At 38.5% G+C, this 15,329-nt stretch overlaps 1 protein-coding gene across 2 annotated transcripts in view; it reads right to left on the bottom strand.

Moving 5' to 3' along the window:
* LOC144962674 (uncharacterized) overlaps nt 1–15,329 on the bottom strand; it is an 82,884-nt gene that overhangs the window by 17,543 nt on the left and 50,012 nt on the right. For both annotated transcript variants that reach the window (XM_078895805.1, XM_078895806.1), the window contains 2 exons: nt 4,973–6,023; nt 2,446–2,716 (listed from right to left, as the gene is read on the bottom strand). In XM_078895805.1, the coding sequence (XP_078751931.1) occupies nt 2,446–2,716; nt 4,973–5,769 (1,068 nt within the window). In that variant the 5' untranslated portion in view covers nt 5,770–6,023. The remainder of the gene's footprint in view (nt 1–2,445; nt 2,717–4,972; nt 6,024–15,329) is intronic.

The following is a 15,329-nucleotide window of genomic DNA, read 5'->3' as shown; positions in this document are numbered from 1 at the left end:
CTTTGATAAAGATTCAAGTCTTTTAGTACAATAACTGTATCAAATTTGAGATTATTAAAAAAAACTCCAAATTCACGAAGGCAAAATTTCCCCTTGAGGCAAAGCAAAGAGCGTGTAGGTAACGATTGTTATGTTACCAAGAGCTCTCACTTCCCGCTTTTGGTGAAGCCACGCATCTTCCGTCTTCTACTCGTATTTTCTTCATTGTATCAGTAAGCCTAGCGCGCATGATACACGCGGAGCACACCCACCTTGCTGTCTCGCCTGGCACGCGACAATAGCATTGCGGTTAAGAGAAGTGAGAGCTCTTGGTAACTACGTTACCCTACACACTCTTTGGGCAAAGTTACCCAAATTGACGATACTTACTTACTTATTATCCAGCGTCGTCCTCAGTGACGTGGCTGCCCGCACTCTGCGATGACAAATGTCTGCCCATTCCTTTCGTTTGTTAACGGTAACGTATAACAAACCCTCTTCCATTCATATATGTCCATTCTTGGACATTTAAAAAAATAGAAATCGGCCTAGTCTTCCCCTTCTTCGTTTTACCTCCATTTTCCCCTGTACCACGTCTTTCATTTGGATGCATGGGTTTTGCCATACGTGACCGAAAAAACTGAGTTTTCTCCTTTTGAAATCGTAAAGTTATAGATAGTATGCAGATGACGTCACTCAGGCCTTTGTTATTGTTTTTGCCATCCGCGTTTGTGAGTTGTTCTCACTAAACTGTATTAACCAGACTATAAAAGTTCATGGTTACACAGAGTTTGTGTGTTGGTCCGTTATACTTCCGGATGGCAATGTTGTGCACTTCTTGGCCAAGCGCATTCTATCTATAGCCTGACACCGTGGCCTTCGTACAGTTATGGCCTGATACTGAAATTCAAAAGGACTGGCAGTTTGACGTCTTTATTTGGTTTCTGCACCGCCCAGTGAGTTGTCGTTAGTAGAGCTCATGGACACAAGTTCTTTCATTGGTTGAACTATTGAATACAACTCACGATTTGTTTTCTTTTGTGGCAAAAGACTGACATTTTGACGTCACTTTTTAAGTCAGTGTCAGGCCATAACTTTACGAAGGCTACGATTATCCAGACTATAGATAGAATGCGCTTGGCCAAGGAGTTCACAACATTGCCATCCGGAAGTATAACGGACCAACACACAAACTCTGTGTAACCATGAACTTTTATAGTCTGGTTAATACAGTTTAGTGAGAACAACTCACAAACGCGGATGGCAAAAACAATAACAAAGGTCTGAGTGACGTCATCTGCATACTATCTATAAACGTTAAAAGTTACACAAAGTTTTGTGTGTTGGTCCGTTATACTTCCGGATGGCGTTTCTACGCCAAGCGCATACTATCTATAAGTTTACGGAGGCTACGGTCAGGATATAATTGCATTGCCAATATAATAACAACATCCGTCAGCCGGTTATAACGTACCAGCACACAAAACCATGTGTAACCTGATTGATAGAATTTCTAGAGAATTATCGATTAAAATGGCTGGCTTAAAACATTGACAAAGAGATGAGTTACGTCAAGTTTGTTACTTCTATAGATAGAATGCGCTTGGCTAAGAAGCTCATAACATTGCCATCCGGAAGTATAACGGACGAACACACAAAACTGTGTGTCACCATGAACGTTTATAGTCTGGTTAATACAGATTAGTGAGAATTACTCATAAACGCGGATGGTAAAAACAATAACAAAGACCTGAGTGACGTCAACTTTGAACTATAAGTTAACGAAGGATACGCGACAACTCACTCAGCGGTGCACTAATCTAAAATAACGTCCTATTGTTAGGCTTTAAGCTACGGGGAGAGAGAGAGAGAGAGAGAGAGAGAGAGAGAGAGAGAGTAAAAATTCATCATTAATTTATCATTAACTTGAGCTTTTTATATAGCACAACTTTCACTAAACGTGCTCAAAGCGCTTTACAAAGGATCCCCGACTAACAGCAACACAAAACATGTAGAACGAGAGACATGACGACTATTAGGCGATATTACAATTTTTTTCGGACAGAGACAACGCTTGAGGGCCAGATACTCATTTTACACCTGAGTACGGTGCGAGAATGTGAGTAAAGAGTCTTTCCAAGAAACTATGCGCCGAGCGAGGCCGAGCTCGAACCCAGGACCTTCCGATCCGAAAGCGAGTGTCATACCACTAGACCACACAGGAAATGTCTGAAGACTGAGTTGTTCTGTGAGGCTTATTTTTCATGAATTAGATGTTGCTTAGATTTTGTTTTTGTATTCATGCATATCATGTAGTGTCGTGATTTTTAATTTTGTTGTTTTAAAACATTTTTATTATGTAAAGCGCCGCAGAGCACGATTAACGTGGATGTTTAGGCGCTATATAAATTCATTATTTACTATTTACTTACATAGCCGCACGACTGATTTAACAATTATACTAACTTTGAACAGAGATTTGAGGTCCTGTCTCCAATCCAGGGAAGACGTGACGACCTGCGTCGGGCTGGTGCTACACCCATCCGTCCACGCTGTGTTCCGTTTTGACAGGTCCTGGGTCAACGCCGGATGCCAATCGCTTGCCTCGTAGTGCAAGTGCACCAGCTTGAACACGAAGTCCGGCTTATTCCGGAAGTCGTCTGGCTCAGCGCAGTGTATGACGTCATCTTCTTGGCGTATCCCCATGGCAACCAGTGTCTTGTATGGTTTTCTCGTGCTGAAAACGTATTATAGAAACTTATAGAAATAGATCAGTCGTTTTTAGCTGTATCAATCAATGATAGAAACATGTTCGATAGAAAACAAAACAAAACGAAAACAACAACAACAGTAACAACAACAATAACAACAACAACAGCCCAACAACAATACAACAACAATAACAACAACAACAAAACAACAACAATAACAATAACAACAATAACAACAATAACAAAACCAAATAACAACCACCAACAGAGACAGATTTAAAGGAAAAGAGAGAGGCTTTAGATAATATATATATATATATATATATATATATATATATATATATATATATATATATATATATATATACAAAGACAGTCACTCTCTCTTTCTTCCTTTTCTTTTTCTGTCCCGAGCCTCTTTCTTTCTCTCGTTCTTTCCTCTCTCTCTCTCTCTCTCTCTCTCTCTCTCTCTCTCTCTCTCTCTCTCTCTCTCTCTCTTATATATATATATATATATATATATATATATATATATATATATATATATATATATAAAATAGCGGTTTAATCCTCTTATCATTTGACAACTTTCCTCAATTTTGAAACAGGGCAGATATTAAAATAAAAATATTAAAATATTATAACCTTGAATTGCAATTATAAGCGCTTAATAGGCCCGACATAAAGCGAGTTGATAATACTGTATATGAGGCTTTGGATATCACGAGAATCAATAACCCTGTCAAAATATCCATTGCTTATTTTGTGCGTTGAAAAGAATCTAAATACTTTACCACTTGACAGTTTTTGAACCTCTGTCAATATAATATATATAATACAACTAATATAACATGAATATAATTGCACAACATTATTGTCTATATTTATTAGGAAAACACAAAATCCTAGCCAAAAGCCTATGGAAACTAACTCGACAAGAAAAATAATCTGATCTTATTTCTGGATTAGGCCTATTCTATATTTAGTTGAAAAGGGTTTTGATTGCGCGCTGTCGTATTATCATGTATGTAAGTAATGCAACTAATTTTTAGCACAACAATATTGTTTATATTTAATAGGAATAAACAAAATCGTAATCAAAAGCATATGGAAACTTGACAGGAAACGATAATATGACCTAATTTCTGGATTATATTTAGTGGAAAAGAGTTTTGATTGTGTACTGTCGTATTATAACGTATGTAACGCAAACTAATTTTGGCACAACAATATTGTTTATATTTAATAGGAATAAACAAAATCGTAATCAAAAGCCTATGGAAACTCAACAAGAAAAGTAATCTGACCTTATTTCTGGACTATATTTAGCGGGAAAGAGTTTTGATTGTTCGCTGTCACATTATAAGGTAAATATGTAATGCAACTAATATTGTTGATATTTTATTAGGAATAAACAAAATCGTAATCAAACGCCTATAGAAACTCTACAAGAGAAGATAATATGACCTAATTTCTGCATTATAAATAGCGGAAGAGGGTTTTGATTGTGTGCTTGCTACTGGGTCGTTCTTGGAATATTCGCAACAAAAAAATAATAATATACACCAATCATAAATAACTAGAGCAGTTATATTGCACACTATCCACTAAAAGTGCTCAAAGTGCTTTACATGGGGTCCTTAGCCAACAGCAACGCTTAACATGTATGATCAGACTTGACGCCAGTAATTTTTTTTCTGACAGAGATAACGCTGTAAAGGGCCTTTTACACCTGAGTACAGTGAGAGAATATGAATAAAGAGTCGTTTCCAAGGACTCAACAATGCGCTGCTCTTTTCTTTCCCTTTTACTTTTAAAGTTATTAGGAAAAAAAAGCCCAAGGATAATATTTATTTTTTATATGGATCAAATAATGTAAAATAAACAAAACCCCGGAAGACCTAGCATCAAAATTATTGTAATACTGGCTTTTTGTAACTTGCCAGAACAGCTTGGACAAAGTTGATAAGTAATACGCTTCAACAGTCGTGACGTCACTTTCCTCGTAATGACGCATAGTAACTTAGTAACTGGTTCTAAACCAACGGGAAAATGGCGGAAGCCCTAATGAAAGACTTCTCCGACGAGCATAAAAGTATATCCCGAGGAGAAAAACGTTATAAATCTGATCAGGTTTTGACTTTATATACATTCTGATCACATGACTTGTGAAAAAGTTCTAGCCAGCATGAAGAATGAAAAGTACCGATTTTCTTTTTTTAGAACCAAGCTGCTGGTTGCTAGGCGGACGTGACGTCAGACTATTGAATCCTATTGAATACCTGTAAAATCCGCCGTGGCTCAGATTTGACCGACTTCTGAAAGAGTTGGAAGAAAGTCGTTCTTCGATGGACATCGAAGAAAGACTGGAATCTGGTCTCATCATAGCCGGGGTTGACCAGGGTCTGCATTGTGTCGATCTATTATTGTAACTGGACAAATGATGATGATTATTAATGGATGACCTGCGACCTTCCATCATGTTCTGTTCTTTAACGACCTCATCGGCGAAACGAACGTCTTTCATAGCACTTCCGGGTCGCTTCTCCATCATTTCCTGTTCAATCGCATGGCCGCATTTGGAGTTTCCGGTCCTCAACGCTTCTTCCCTTGCCGTGCATCCTCGTTTGTTCGTTTTTCCCGGGTGTATTTTATATCGTCTGAAGGCCCGAGCTATGATTTGTGTCACTACGATATTGCCAGACAAGGCAGCGTAATGAAGAGCAGTATTTCCTAGCCTGTCTGCTTGGTTCAAATCAAAGTCCATCGCCTTCAAAAGAACCTGAATTAGCCCAACACGTTCGTAAATACACGCGTAATGAAAGACATTCCTTCCGAATTTATCACGTCTGTCCACTCGCACATCGTTTTCTATCAAATTCCGAGCGATTCCGATGCCCCACGCTTCCGGTTCCATCAGAGCGCAGAGTATAATGGGAGTTCTTCGATTGGAATCGCGGCATTCCAGCTCTATTCCTGTGTGGATCAGAAGTCGGAGTTGATGAAAGTATCCGTATTTCATGATATCGCAGAGGTTCGATGCCGGATCTCTTAAAGGATGTGGGACTTTAGGCTTCATGGTTGGATGATTTTGTTTTGACTTCACTTTATAACAAAATCCAGCTTCTGGGAGTTTTTATAGATTTACAGTAATTGAACTCTTACTCAATAATACATTTTTTACTGACCGATTGTAGGAAGGTTTTGGAAGTGATAAATTATTATATGACATGATTTGAAGGGTAGCTAGTCTGTTGTAGGTATAGCTGAAAGCCGTTGTACGATTTTTCTAATCATTTCGAGCTGTGTATGTAAAGGTTAAGTTGTCTGTATCTGTGGATGAAACAAAAAGATTATATTATTATTACTATGGTACCCTCATACTTATTCAAATTAAGAAATTAAGGAGCAGGCAGCGGTGTAAGACAAAGAACTGAACAAGTGTGTGTGAAAGGTGTCAGACAATGCAAGAAAGAAAAATACAAGAAAAAAAAAACAAAACAAAAAACAAAACAAAAACAAAACAAAAAAAAAAACAAAAAAAAAAACCAACAAAAAAACAAAAAACAATCCCAAAAAATCATTCGATCGCGACTGTGAATCGAACCTCAGACCCCCTGATTACTTCTACAATTTGATAGAGCGGTCGCAAAAGTACCGGACAGATTTGATATATTTTCCGACCTCCAGTCCATCCAGCAGTGATTGTTAGAAAGATTGGTGGAAAGTACTTTGTGATAGACGAGCGTCCTATCCAAAGGATAGCAAACAATTGCTACTATCCGTTTCACGCTATAGAAACCGGGATCAACCTCCCCCCCCCCCCTGGCTCTATGGGTCTAATGGCTATAAAGGACTACTTTATCTTTATTGAGTGTAATCTAAATTTTCCTCTTTTACTTCATTCCGGCATGATGCCAGGTTGACGCCTTGGGTTAGAATTGTGTTTTCATCTTACATAATAGGCGGCTATGTGGTCTAGTGGTATGATCACTAGCATTCGGATCAGAAGGTCCTGGGTTCGAGTCCCTCTCTGGTGGGCAACATTTGTGTCTGCGGCTATGTGGCCTCATGGTATGACACTCGCTTTCGGATCGGAAGGTCCTGGGTTCGAGCCTCGCTCGGCGCATAGTAGAGTCCTCTTTACTCACATTCTCTCACCGTACTCAGGTGTAAAATGAGTACCTGGTCGTAAACAGCGTTGTCTCTGTCGGAAAAATTGTAATATCGCCTAACAGGCGTCATCCCGTCCTTCGTGTTAATTTTGCTGTTGGCCAGGAACCCCTTGTAAAGCGCTTTGAGCACGTTTAGTTGATATTGCGCTGTATAAAAAGCTCATTTAGTAATTATTTAATTGAATTGATTCCATTGAAAATGTTCTTTACTCACATTCTCTGACCGTACTCAGGTGTAAAATGAGTACTTGGTTATTAACAGCGTTGTCTCTGTCGGACAAATAAAACGTAATATCGACTAACAGGCGTCATGTATCGTCCTACATGTTAAGTGTTCCTGTTGGCCAGAAACCCTTTGTAAAGTGCTTTGAGCACGTTGAGTGGATATTGTGACATGTAATTATAGTTGATTTAAATCATGTATAAAATATGTATTGTTTTTTTTTAATGAGCTTTTATATAGAGTAATATCCACTAAGAGTCCCTGACCAACAGCAAAACGTAACAAGTAGAACGAGACATAACGCCTGTTAGGCGATATTTTTTTTTTTCGGACAGAGACAACGCTGTTAACGGCCATGTGTCCTCATTTTACACCCGAGTACGATGAGAGAATGTAAGTAAAGAGTCTTTTCCAAGGACTCAACCATGCGCCGAGCAAGGCCGAGCTCGAACCCAGGACCTTCCGATCCGAAAGCGAGTGCCATGCATACCACTAGACCACATAGCCTTATTGTTTACCAAATGTGACTCTTCGCCTCAAAACGGTATTAAATCGGGATGGTTAAGATGTTGAAAATTGAATTTATAGCCAGAAATATCAGACTTGTGTTGAGTTTGTATGTTTTATTGATGAGAATGGATACCATATTTTAGGGTGCTGATGTCAACAATTTATATTTTTGACCAATTTTAACATTAAATTCACCATTTCAGCATCTGGTTCGTTCCGACATAATACCGTTTTGAGACAAAAGGGTCACAAATTGCCAATTGAGATTAGATAGCTAATTCTAGACATGGGGTAAATACAGGAACATTGCCTGCGGAATTCTTTACTGTCGTTTGTCTTACAAACTAAAACATTGCCAGGCGAAAGGGAAGTGTCAAATAATGATTAACGATTTAAAGTTTTGTTAAACAGACCATTAAAAGAATTGGATAAGACATTCAAGCAAACAAAAAATATTTACTGATTATATTAGGGGGGGGGGGCGCTGCTGAGTTTGTTAAAGGCCCAGTTTGTCACAGCCTCAGTTTGTTACAGGCCCAGTTTGTTACAGGCCCATTTTGTTACAGGCCCATTTTGTTACAGGCCCAGTTTGTCACAGGCCCATTTTGTTACAGGCCCAGTTTGTCAAAGGCCCAGTTTGTCACAGACCCAGTTTGTTACAAGCCCAGTTTGTCAAAGTCCAGTTTGTTACAGGCCCAGTTTGTCAAAGAAACGATACATTTTTATGAGTATTTCTCACAACATTCTATCAATCAGGCTATAGATAGTTCGAAGATGACGTCACTCAGGCCTTTGTTATTGTTTTTGCCATCCGCGTTTGTGAGTTGTTCTCACTAAACTGTATTAACCAGACTTTAAAAGTTCACGGTTACACAGAGTTTGTGTGTTGTTCCGTTATACTTCCGGATGGCAATGTTGTGAACTCCTTGGCCAAGCGCATTCTATCTATAAACGTTCACGGTTACACAGAGTTTGTGTGTTGTTCCGTTATACTTCCGGATGGCAATGTTGTGAACTCCTTGGCCAAGCGCATTCTATCTATAAACGTTCACTGTTACACAGAGTTTGTGTGTTGTTCCGTTATACTTCCGGATGGCAATGTTGTGAACTCCTTGGCCAAGCGCATTCTATCTATAAACGTTCACTGTTACACAGAGTTTGTGTGTTGTTCCGTTATACTTCCGGATGGCAATGTTGTGAACTCCTTGGCCAAGCGCATTCTATCTATAAACGTTCACTGTTACACAGAGTTTGTGTGTTGTTCCGTTATACTTCCGGATGGCAATGTTGTGAACTCCTTGGCCAAGCGCATTCTATCTATAAACGTTCACTGTTAAACACAGTTTTGGGCTTTGGTACGTTATATCCGGCAGGCAGATGTTGTTATTTCTTTTGGCTAACAGCAAAGAATCAAAACGAACTTTTAAGAGAACCATAATTGGATTCAATAGTCTGATGTCACGCGCCCGGCAACGGCGGCCATCTTGGTTCTAAACAAAGAAAATCATTACTTTTTATTCTTCATGCTGGCTAGAACTTTTCATTCCCTTTTCATATGCCTTGTGATCAGAATGTGTAAAAGTCAATACATGATCAAATTGATGGGGTTTTTTTCCTCTGGATACGCGTTTAAGCTCGCCGGGGAAATATTTCATACGGCGTCCGCATTGTTCAGATAGTTTAGAGCCAGTGTTACTAAGTTACCATTCGTCATTAGGAAGGAAGTGACAATACGACTTTTGAAGACTATTATGTCTTGAAAGACGACTCGTGAAGAAGATTGCTTTGTTATTTCATTGAAGTATTTGAGTACTGATGGCAGTGATAATTACAGCATTTTAGTTCTCACTTAAGTTATTATTCTCCACCTTCAAACTGGTGGTGGAGAGATGGTCCCTCTACACGGTGGTCTATGTGGTCTAGTGGTATGACACCCGCTTTCTGATCGGAACGCCCTGGGTTCGAGCCTCACTCGGCGCATAGTTGAGTCCTTGGAGAAGGCTCTTTACTCACATTCTCTCACCGGACTTAGGAATAAAATGAGTACATGGCCATTAAACAGCGTTGTCTCTGTCCAGAAAAAAATGTAATATCGCCTAACAGTCGTCATGTCCCTTCCTAATTGTTAAATGTTGCTATGGCCAGGAACCCCTTGTAAAGCGCTTTGAGCACATTTAGTGGATAGTGAGCTACATAAAAGCTCAACTTAAAAAAATTAAGCTTGTGATGTTCAATTTTTTATTCCCTTTTGTATGCATATGAAATCAAATTACTCTAAAATGAACTTTTTTCGTTAAAAACAACTGAGAAAAAAATCCAATTAATTTACTCCTTTTGAGAGTGTCAGTGATAACTTCCATCATACAGGTTCGGCCAGTGACAAACTGGGTCTGTGACAAGCTGGGCCTTTGACAAACTGGGTCTGTGACAAACTGGGTCTGTGACAAATTGGGTCTTTGACAAACTGGGCCTTCGACAAACTGGGCCTGTGACAAATTGGATCCGTGAAACGCTGGGTCGGTGACAAACTGGATCTGTGACAAACTGGGTCTGTGACAAACTGGGTCTGTGACAAACTGGGTCTGTGACAAACTGGGTCTGTGACAAACTGGGTCTGTGACAAACTGGGTCTGTGACAAACTGGGTCTGTGACAAACTGGGCTTTTGATAAACTGGGTCTGTGACAAACTGGGTCTGTGACAAACTGGGGTTTTGATAAACCTGGGTCTGTGACAAACTGGGCCTTTGACAAACTGGGTCTGTGACAGTTGGGTCGGTGACAAACTGGCATACTTCCTTATTTTAAAAAAAATTCATTTTAAAGAGAATACTTTGATGGTTTTTACTTCTTCAAATGTTTTTATTACAAGTTTTGGGAGAGGTTACAATAAAGCCCAATGACTGTTTTGGTGTGTGAGACACAATCTCTCATATCAACGATATATTTTCCACTTGGGAAAGGGGAAGGGGGGGGGGGGTATGGGATTTGAGATTTAAGCAGGGTATTGACAATCAGACTGCGTATCCCAAGACAAAAAAACCCAAACAAAACAACAAAAAACAAACAAAAAAAGATACAAACAGACAACAAAAGCAAAATAAAAAGCCCAAAAGAAAGCACCAACAAATACACACACACAGACAAAACACACAAACACACACACACACACACCTCCATACACATACATACAGAGTGAAAGTACATCAGTTCGGATAATATTATGCCTACGGGAGTGTTTGGTCTAGAATGGAAAACGACTGAATACCATAATAACATCCCCCCACCCCTCGGGGTACCCAATCATTCACAGATAATACTATTATGGACGCATAGCATTTACTGTTTGGATAAATACTTTAGTCTGATTGAATTCAGAAAAAGGGCATCTTTATATTGTAGGTCTCGTAGTTCTGTATTGAGCGCAGATTATTAAATGGTGAATGAAGTAAAAAAAAAAAACCCAACAAAAAACAAACACTTGAGCACAAAACCATGTGTAACCATAAACTTTTGGTAATACAGTTTAGTGAGAATTACTCATAGACATGGATTGCAAATTTTTAAAAAACATAATAAAGACCTGAGTGATGTCAACTTCGTTCTATCACCAAACGTGCTCAAAGCGCTTTGCAAGGGGTCCCTAGCCAACAGTGACACATAACATGTTGGCCGACCCACAACTTCTTCTTCTTCTTCTTCTTCTTCTTCTTCTTCTTCTTCTTCTTCTTCTTCTTCTTCTTCTTCTTCTTCTTTTTCTTCTTCTATAGATAAAATGAAGTTGTCACTCGGATCTTTGTTATTGTTTTATTATTGTTTTTTTTTGCCATCCACGTTTATGAGTAATTCTCACTAAGCTGTCTTAACCAGATTACAGACGTTCATGGTTACACAGAGTTTTGTGTGTTGGTCCGTTATACTTCCGGATGGCAATGTTGTGATTTCTTTGCTAAGCGCATACCATCTATACTATCTGAGTTATCCGGGCCTGAAATGATAATAATAGGATTCAGTAGTCTGATGTCACGCCGCCCAGCAACGGTGGTCGTCTTGGTTCTAAACAAAGAAAATCATTACTTTTTATTCTTCATTCTGGCTAGAACTTTTCATATGCCTTGTGATCAGAATGTGTAAAAGTCAAAACATCAAATTTATGGGTTTTTTCCCTCTGGAAACGCTTTTATGCTCGCCGGAAATATTTCATATGGGCGTCCGCCATTGTTCCGATAGTTTAGAGCCAGTGTTACTGACACTGACCCAAAAAAATGACATCAAAATGCCAGTCTTTGGCCACAAAAGAAAACAAATCGTGAGTTGTATTCAATAGTTCAACCAATGGAATCACTACTTGTTTTCTTGAGCACTACTAACGACACCTCACCAGACGCTGTACAAACTTTTAAAATGACGTCAAACTGCCAGTCTTAGAAGGTTCTTGTGTCAGGCTATAAGTTTACGATGGTTACGGCCAGATTCGGGTTATGAGTTTCCGACAGAATGTATGATTGATTCTTTGCGTTTATATAGATAGAATGCGCTTGGCCAAGGAGTTCACAACATTGCCATCCGGAAGTATAACGGACCAACACACAAACTCTGTGTAACCATGAACTTTTATAGTCTGGTTAATACAGTTTAGTGAGAACAACTCACAAACGCGGATGGCAAAAACAATAACAAAGGCCTGAGTGACGTCATCTGCATACTATCTATAGATAGTATGCGCTTAGCTAAGAAGCTCATAACATTGCCATCCTGAAGTATAAAGGACCAACACACAAAACTGTGTGTATCCATGAGTCAGGTTAATACAGTTCAGTGAGCATTACTCATAAACGCGGATGGCAAAAAACAATAACAAAGACATGAGTGACGTCATCTTCTAACTATTTATATATATTATAGTATGCCCTTGGATAAGGAAATATAACGGACCAACACACAAAACTATGTGTAACCATGAACGTTTATAGTCTTTTTAATACAGTTTAGTGAGAATAACTCATAAACTTGGATGACAATAAAAAATTTTTAAAAAAAAACCCAATAAAAAACAATAACACAGAACTGAGTGACGTCAATTCATTCTATCTATGAATAAACATAAATGTCAATGGACATCTGTGTCTGTGTTTTTGTGTGTGTGTGTGTGTATGTGTGTGTGTGTTTGTGTGTGTGAGAGTGTCTACGAGTATAGATAGTATGCAGATGACGTCACTCAGGCCTTTGTTATTGTTTTTGCCATCCGCGTTTGTGAGCTGTTCTCACTAAACTGTATTAACCAGACTATAAAAGTTCATGGTTACACAGAGTTTGTGTGTTGGTCCGTTATACTTCCGGATGGCAATGTTGTGAACTCCTTGGCCAAGCGCATTCTATCTATATCCATGAACAGAAAATAAATTATAGCAAGGCAAAAATAAAATATCAATACATATCAATCAACCGCCGATGTCAGACAACAAGATATCCTATTATTTTCAAAACATCTTTCATTAACTTGGCTGTGATAATAACAGTAACAATGAATTTAACGATAATAATAAAGATAATAAGATGACGTCTGATAATTACAATACAACAGTCCAGTTCCTATATTTGGCGCCTGCTCGAGACAGCCATTATCTCTTCTTCTCCCCTTGATGCCCTTTTCGTCTCTCCTCAAACTATTTTGGGCTCAACTACTTAAATTTTTGCTTGATTCGGGAACACAGATCAATTTTGTTATTGCTTCACACGTCAGTGAAGGGATTCTGGGTAAACGAAAAGACAGAAAAAAAAGGAGAAACTGTTAAATTTACCCGACGGATTCCCTGCGGCAACATTAACCCTCCTTACCAACCATTTTCAAAATGTTCCTCAAAACTTCACACAGACCCAACACAAAAACAGACATTTCTTACTCAAACAGAAAAGCAACAAGCACATTTTATACATAATGTTGTTCGACAATTATATGGGCTCTACTACAAAATGCCAAGTTTTTATGGCTATAGCAAAAAACAAATGAAATCTGGATGAGAAAAGTGAATGTTGAATCGTAACAAATGTGACGATTATCCAATAGGTGGTAAGGAAAGGGTTAAAATGTATATATTTACATCACACTATTTCATTGAGTTGTTTACCTCGACTTACATCTGCTGTATTTATATATATATATATATATATATATATATATATATATATATATATATATATAGTATGCGCTTGGCTAAGACGCTCATAACATTGCCATCAGGAAGTATAACGGACCAACACACAAAACTGTGTGTATCCATGAACGTTTATAGTCGGATTAGTACAGTTCAGTGAGCATTACTCATAAACGCGGATGGCAAAAAACAATAACAAGGACCTGAGTGACGTCAACTTCGAACTATCTATATATTTGTGCGCTGGCAAAGAAACTCACAACATTGCCATAATATAACGGACCAACACGCAAAACTATGTGTAACTTTGAACGTTTTTATTAATAGTATGCGCTTGGCTAAGAAGCTCATAACATTGCCATCCGGAAGTATAACGGACCAACACACAAGTCGGTGTGTATCCATGAACGTTTATAGTCGAGTTAATACAGTTCAGTGAGCATTACTCATAAACGCGGATGGCAAAAAACAATAACAAAGACCCGAGTGACGTCATCTGCATACTATCTATAGTCTGTTAATGGATAGAATGGTGTTTTCGTCACTCAGGTCTTTGTTATTGTTTTCTGACATACATGTTTATGAGTGATTCTCACTAAACTGTATAGATAGTATGCAGATGACGTCACTCAGGCCTTTGTTATGGTTTTTGCCATCCGCGTTTGTGAGTTGTTCTCACTAAACTGTATTAACCAGACTGTAAAAGTTCATGGTTACACAGAGTTTGTGTGTTGTTCCGTTATACTTCCGGATGGCAATGTTGTGAACTCCTTGGCCAAGCGCATTCTATCTATAGATAGTATGCGCTTGGCTGAGAAGCTCACAACATTGGCATCAGGAAGAATGACGGACCAACACACAAAACTATGTGTAACCATGAACGTTTATTGTCTGGATAGTAATAAAGTTTAATGAGAATTACACATAAACACGGATGGCAACAAAAAAACAAAATAATAACAAGGACCTGAGTGAACGTCACTTTGTAACTCCAGACTATCATTAATATAAAAACAATAGATAAAACATTGTAAATTGCCTTATCTATCATATGGCACAAAATCTTGAAATGTGTTTATTTTACTCTCACGACTGTCAGCCTTTTGTTCCAATGGGCATGATCTATATTACATTTCCATATGCTTGAGGTCATTGGTCACATTGCAAAATGTGCTCAAAGTTACCCACATGGTGAAAAGTATTCACAGTTTTCGAACTATCCAATATCACAATTGGTCATTTTGTTCAGCTTGACACATGTGTATGTTTACAACATTTTCATAAACAAAGCAGCGTGTTTACGTTTATTTTGAGATGTCCAATCCTCAGACAGCAACATATCATGTGATCGATGACTCTATTGGACGAACCCCTGAATATAGATCGCTCCCATTTACGAACACACAATGTATGTGCACTGTGACAGGCTCAATGAGAACTTGTATGACAAATGACCATTTCAGACATTCAATATTGCCACCAGCTTATCAGGCACACATTGTTTGGGAAATTAGGAAATGTCAGGAATTCAACAATTATTGAAGAATTTATCTCTTGAATACGATTCAATAGTCTGAT

The sequence above is a fragment of the Berghia stephanieae genome, chromosome 1 (assembly GCF_034508935.2).
Source record: "Berghia stephanieae isolate SIO BIC M18660-M18661 chromosome 1, UCSD_Bste_1.3, whole genome shotgun sequence".
Classification (NCBI taxonomy): domain Eukaryota; kingdom Metazoa; phylum Mollusca; class Gastropoda; order Nudibranchia; family Aeolidiidae; genus Berghia; species Berghia stephanieae.
This window is presented reverse-complemented; position numbering and strand designations above follow the sequence as displayed.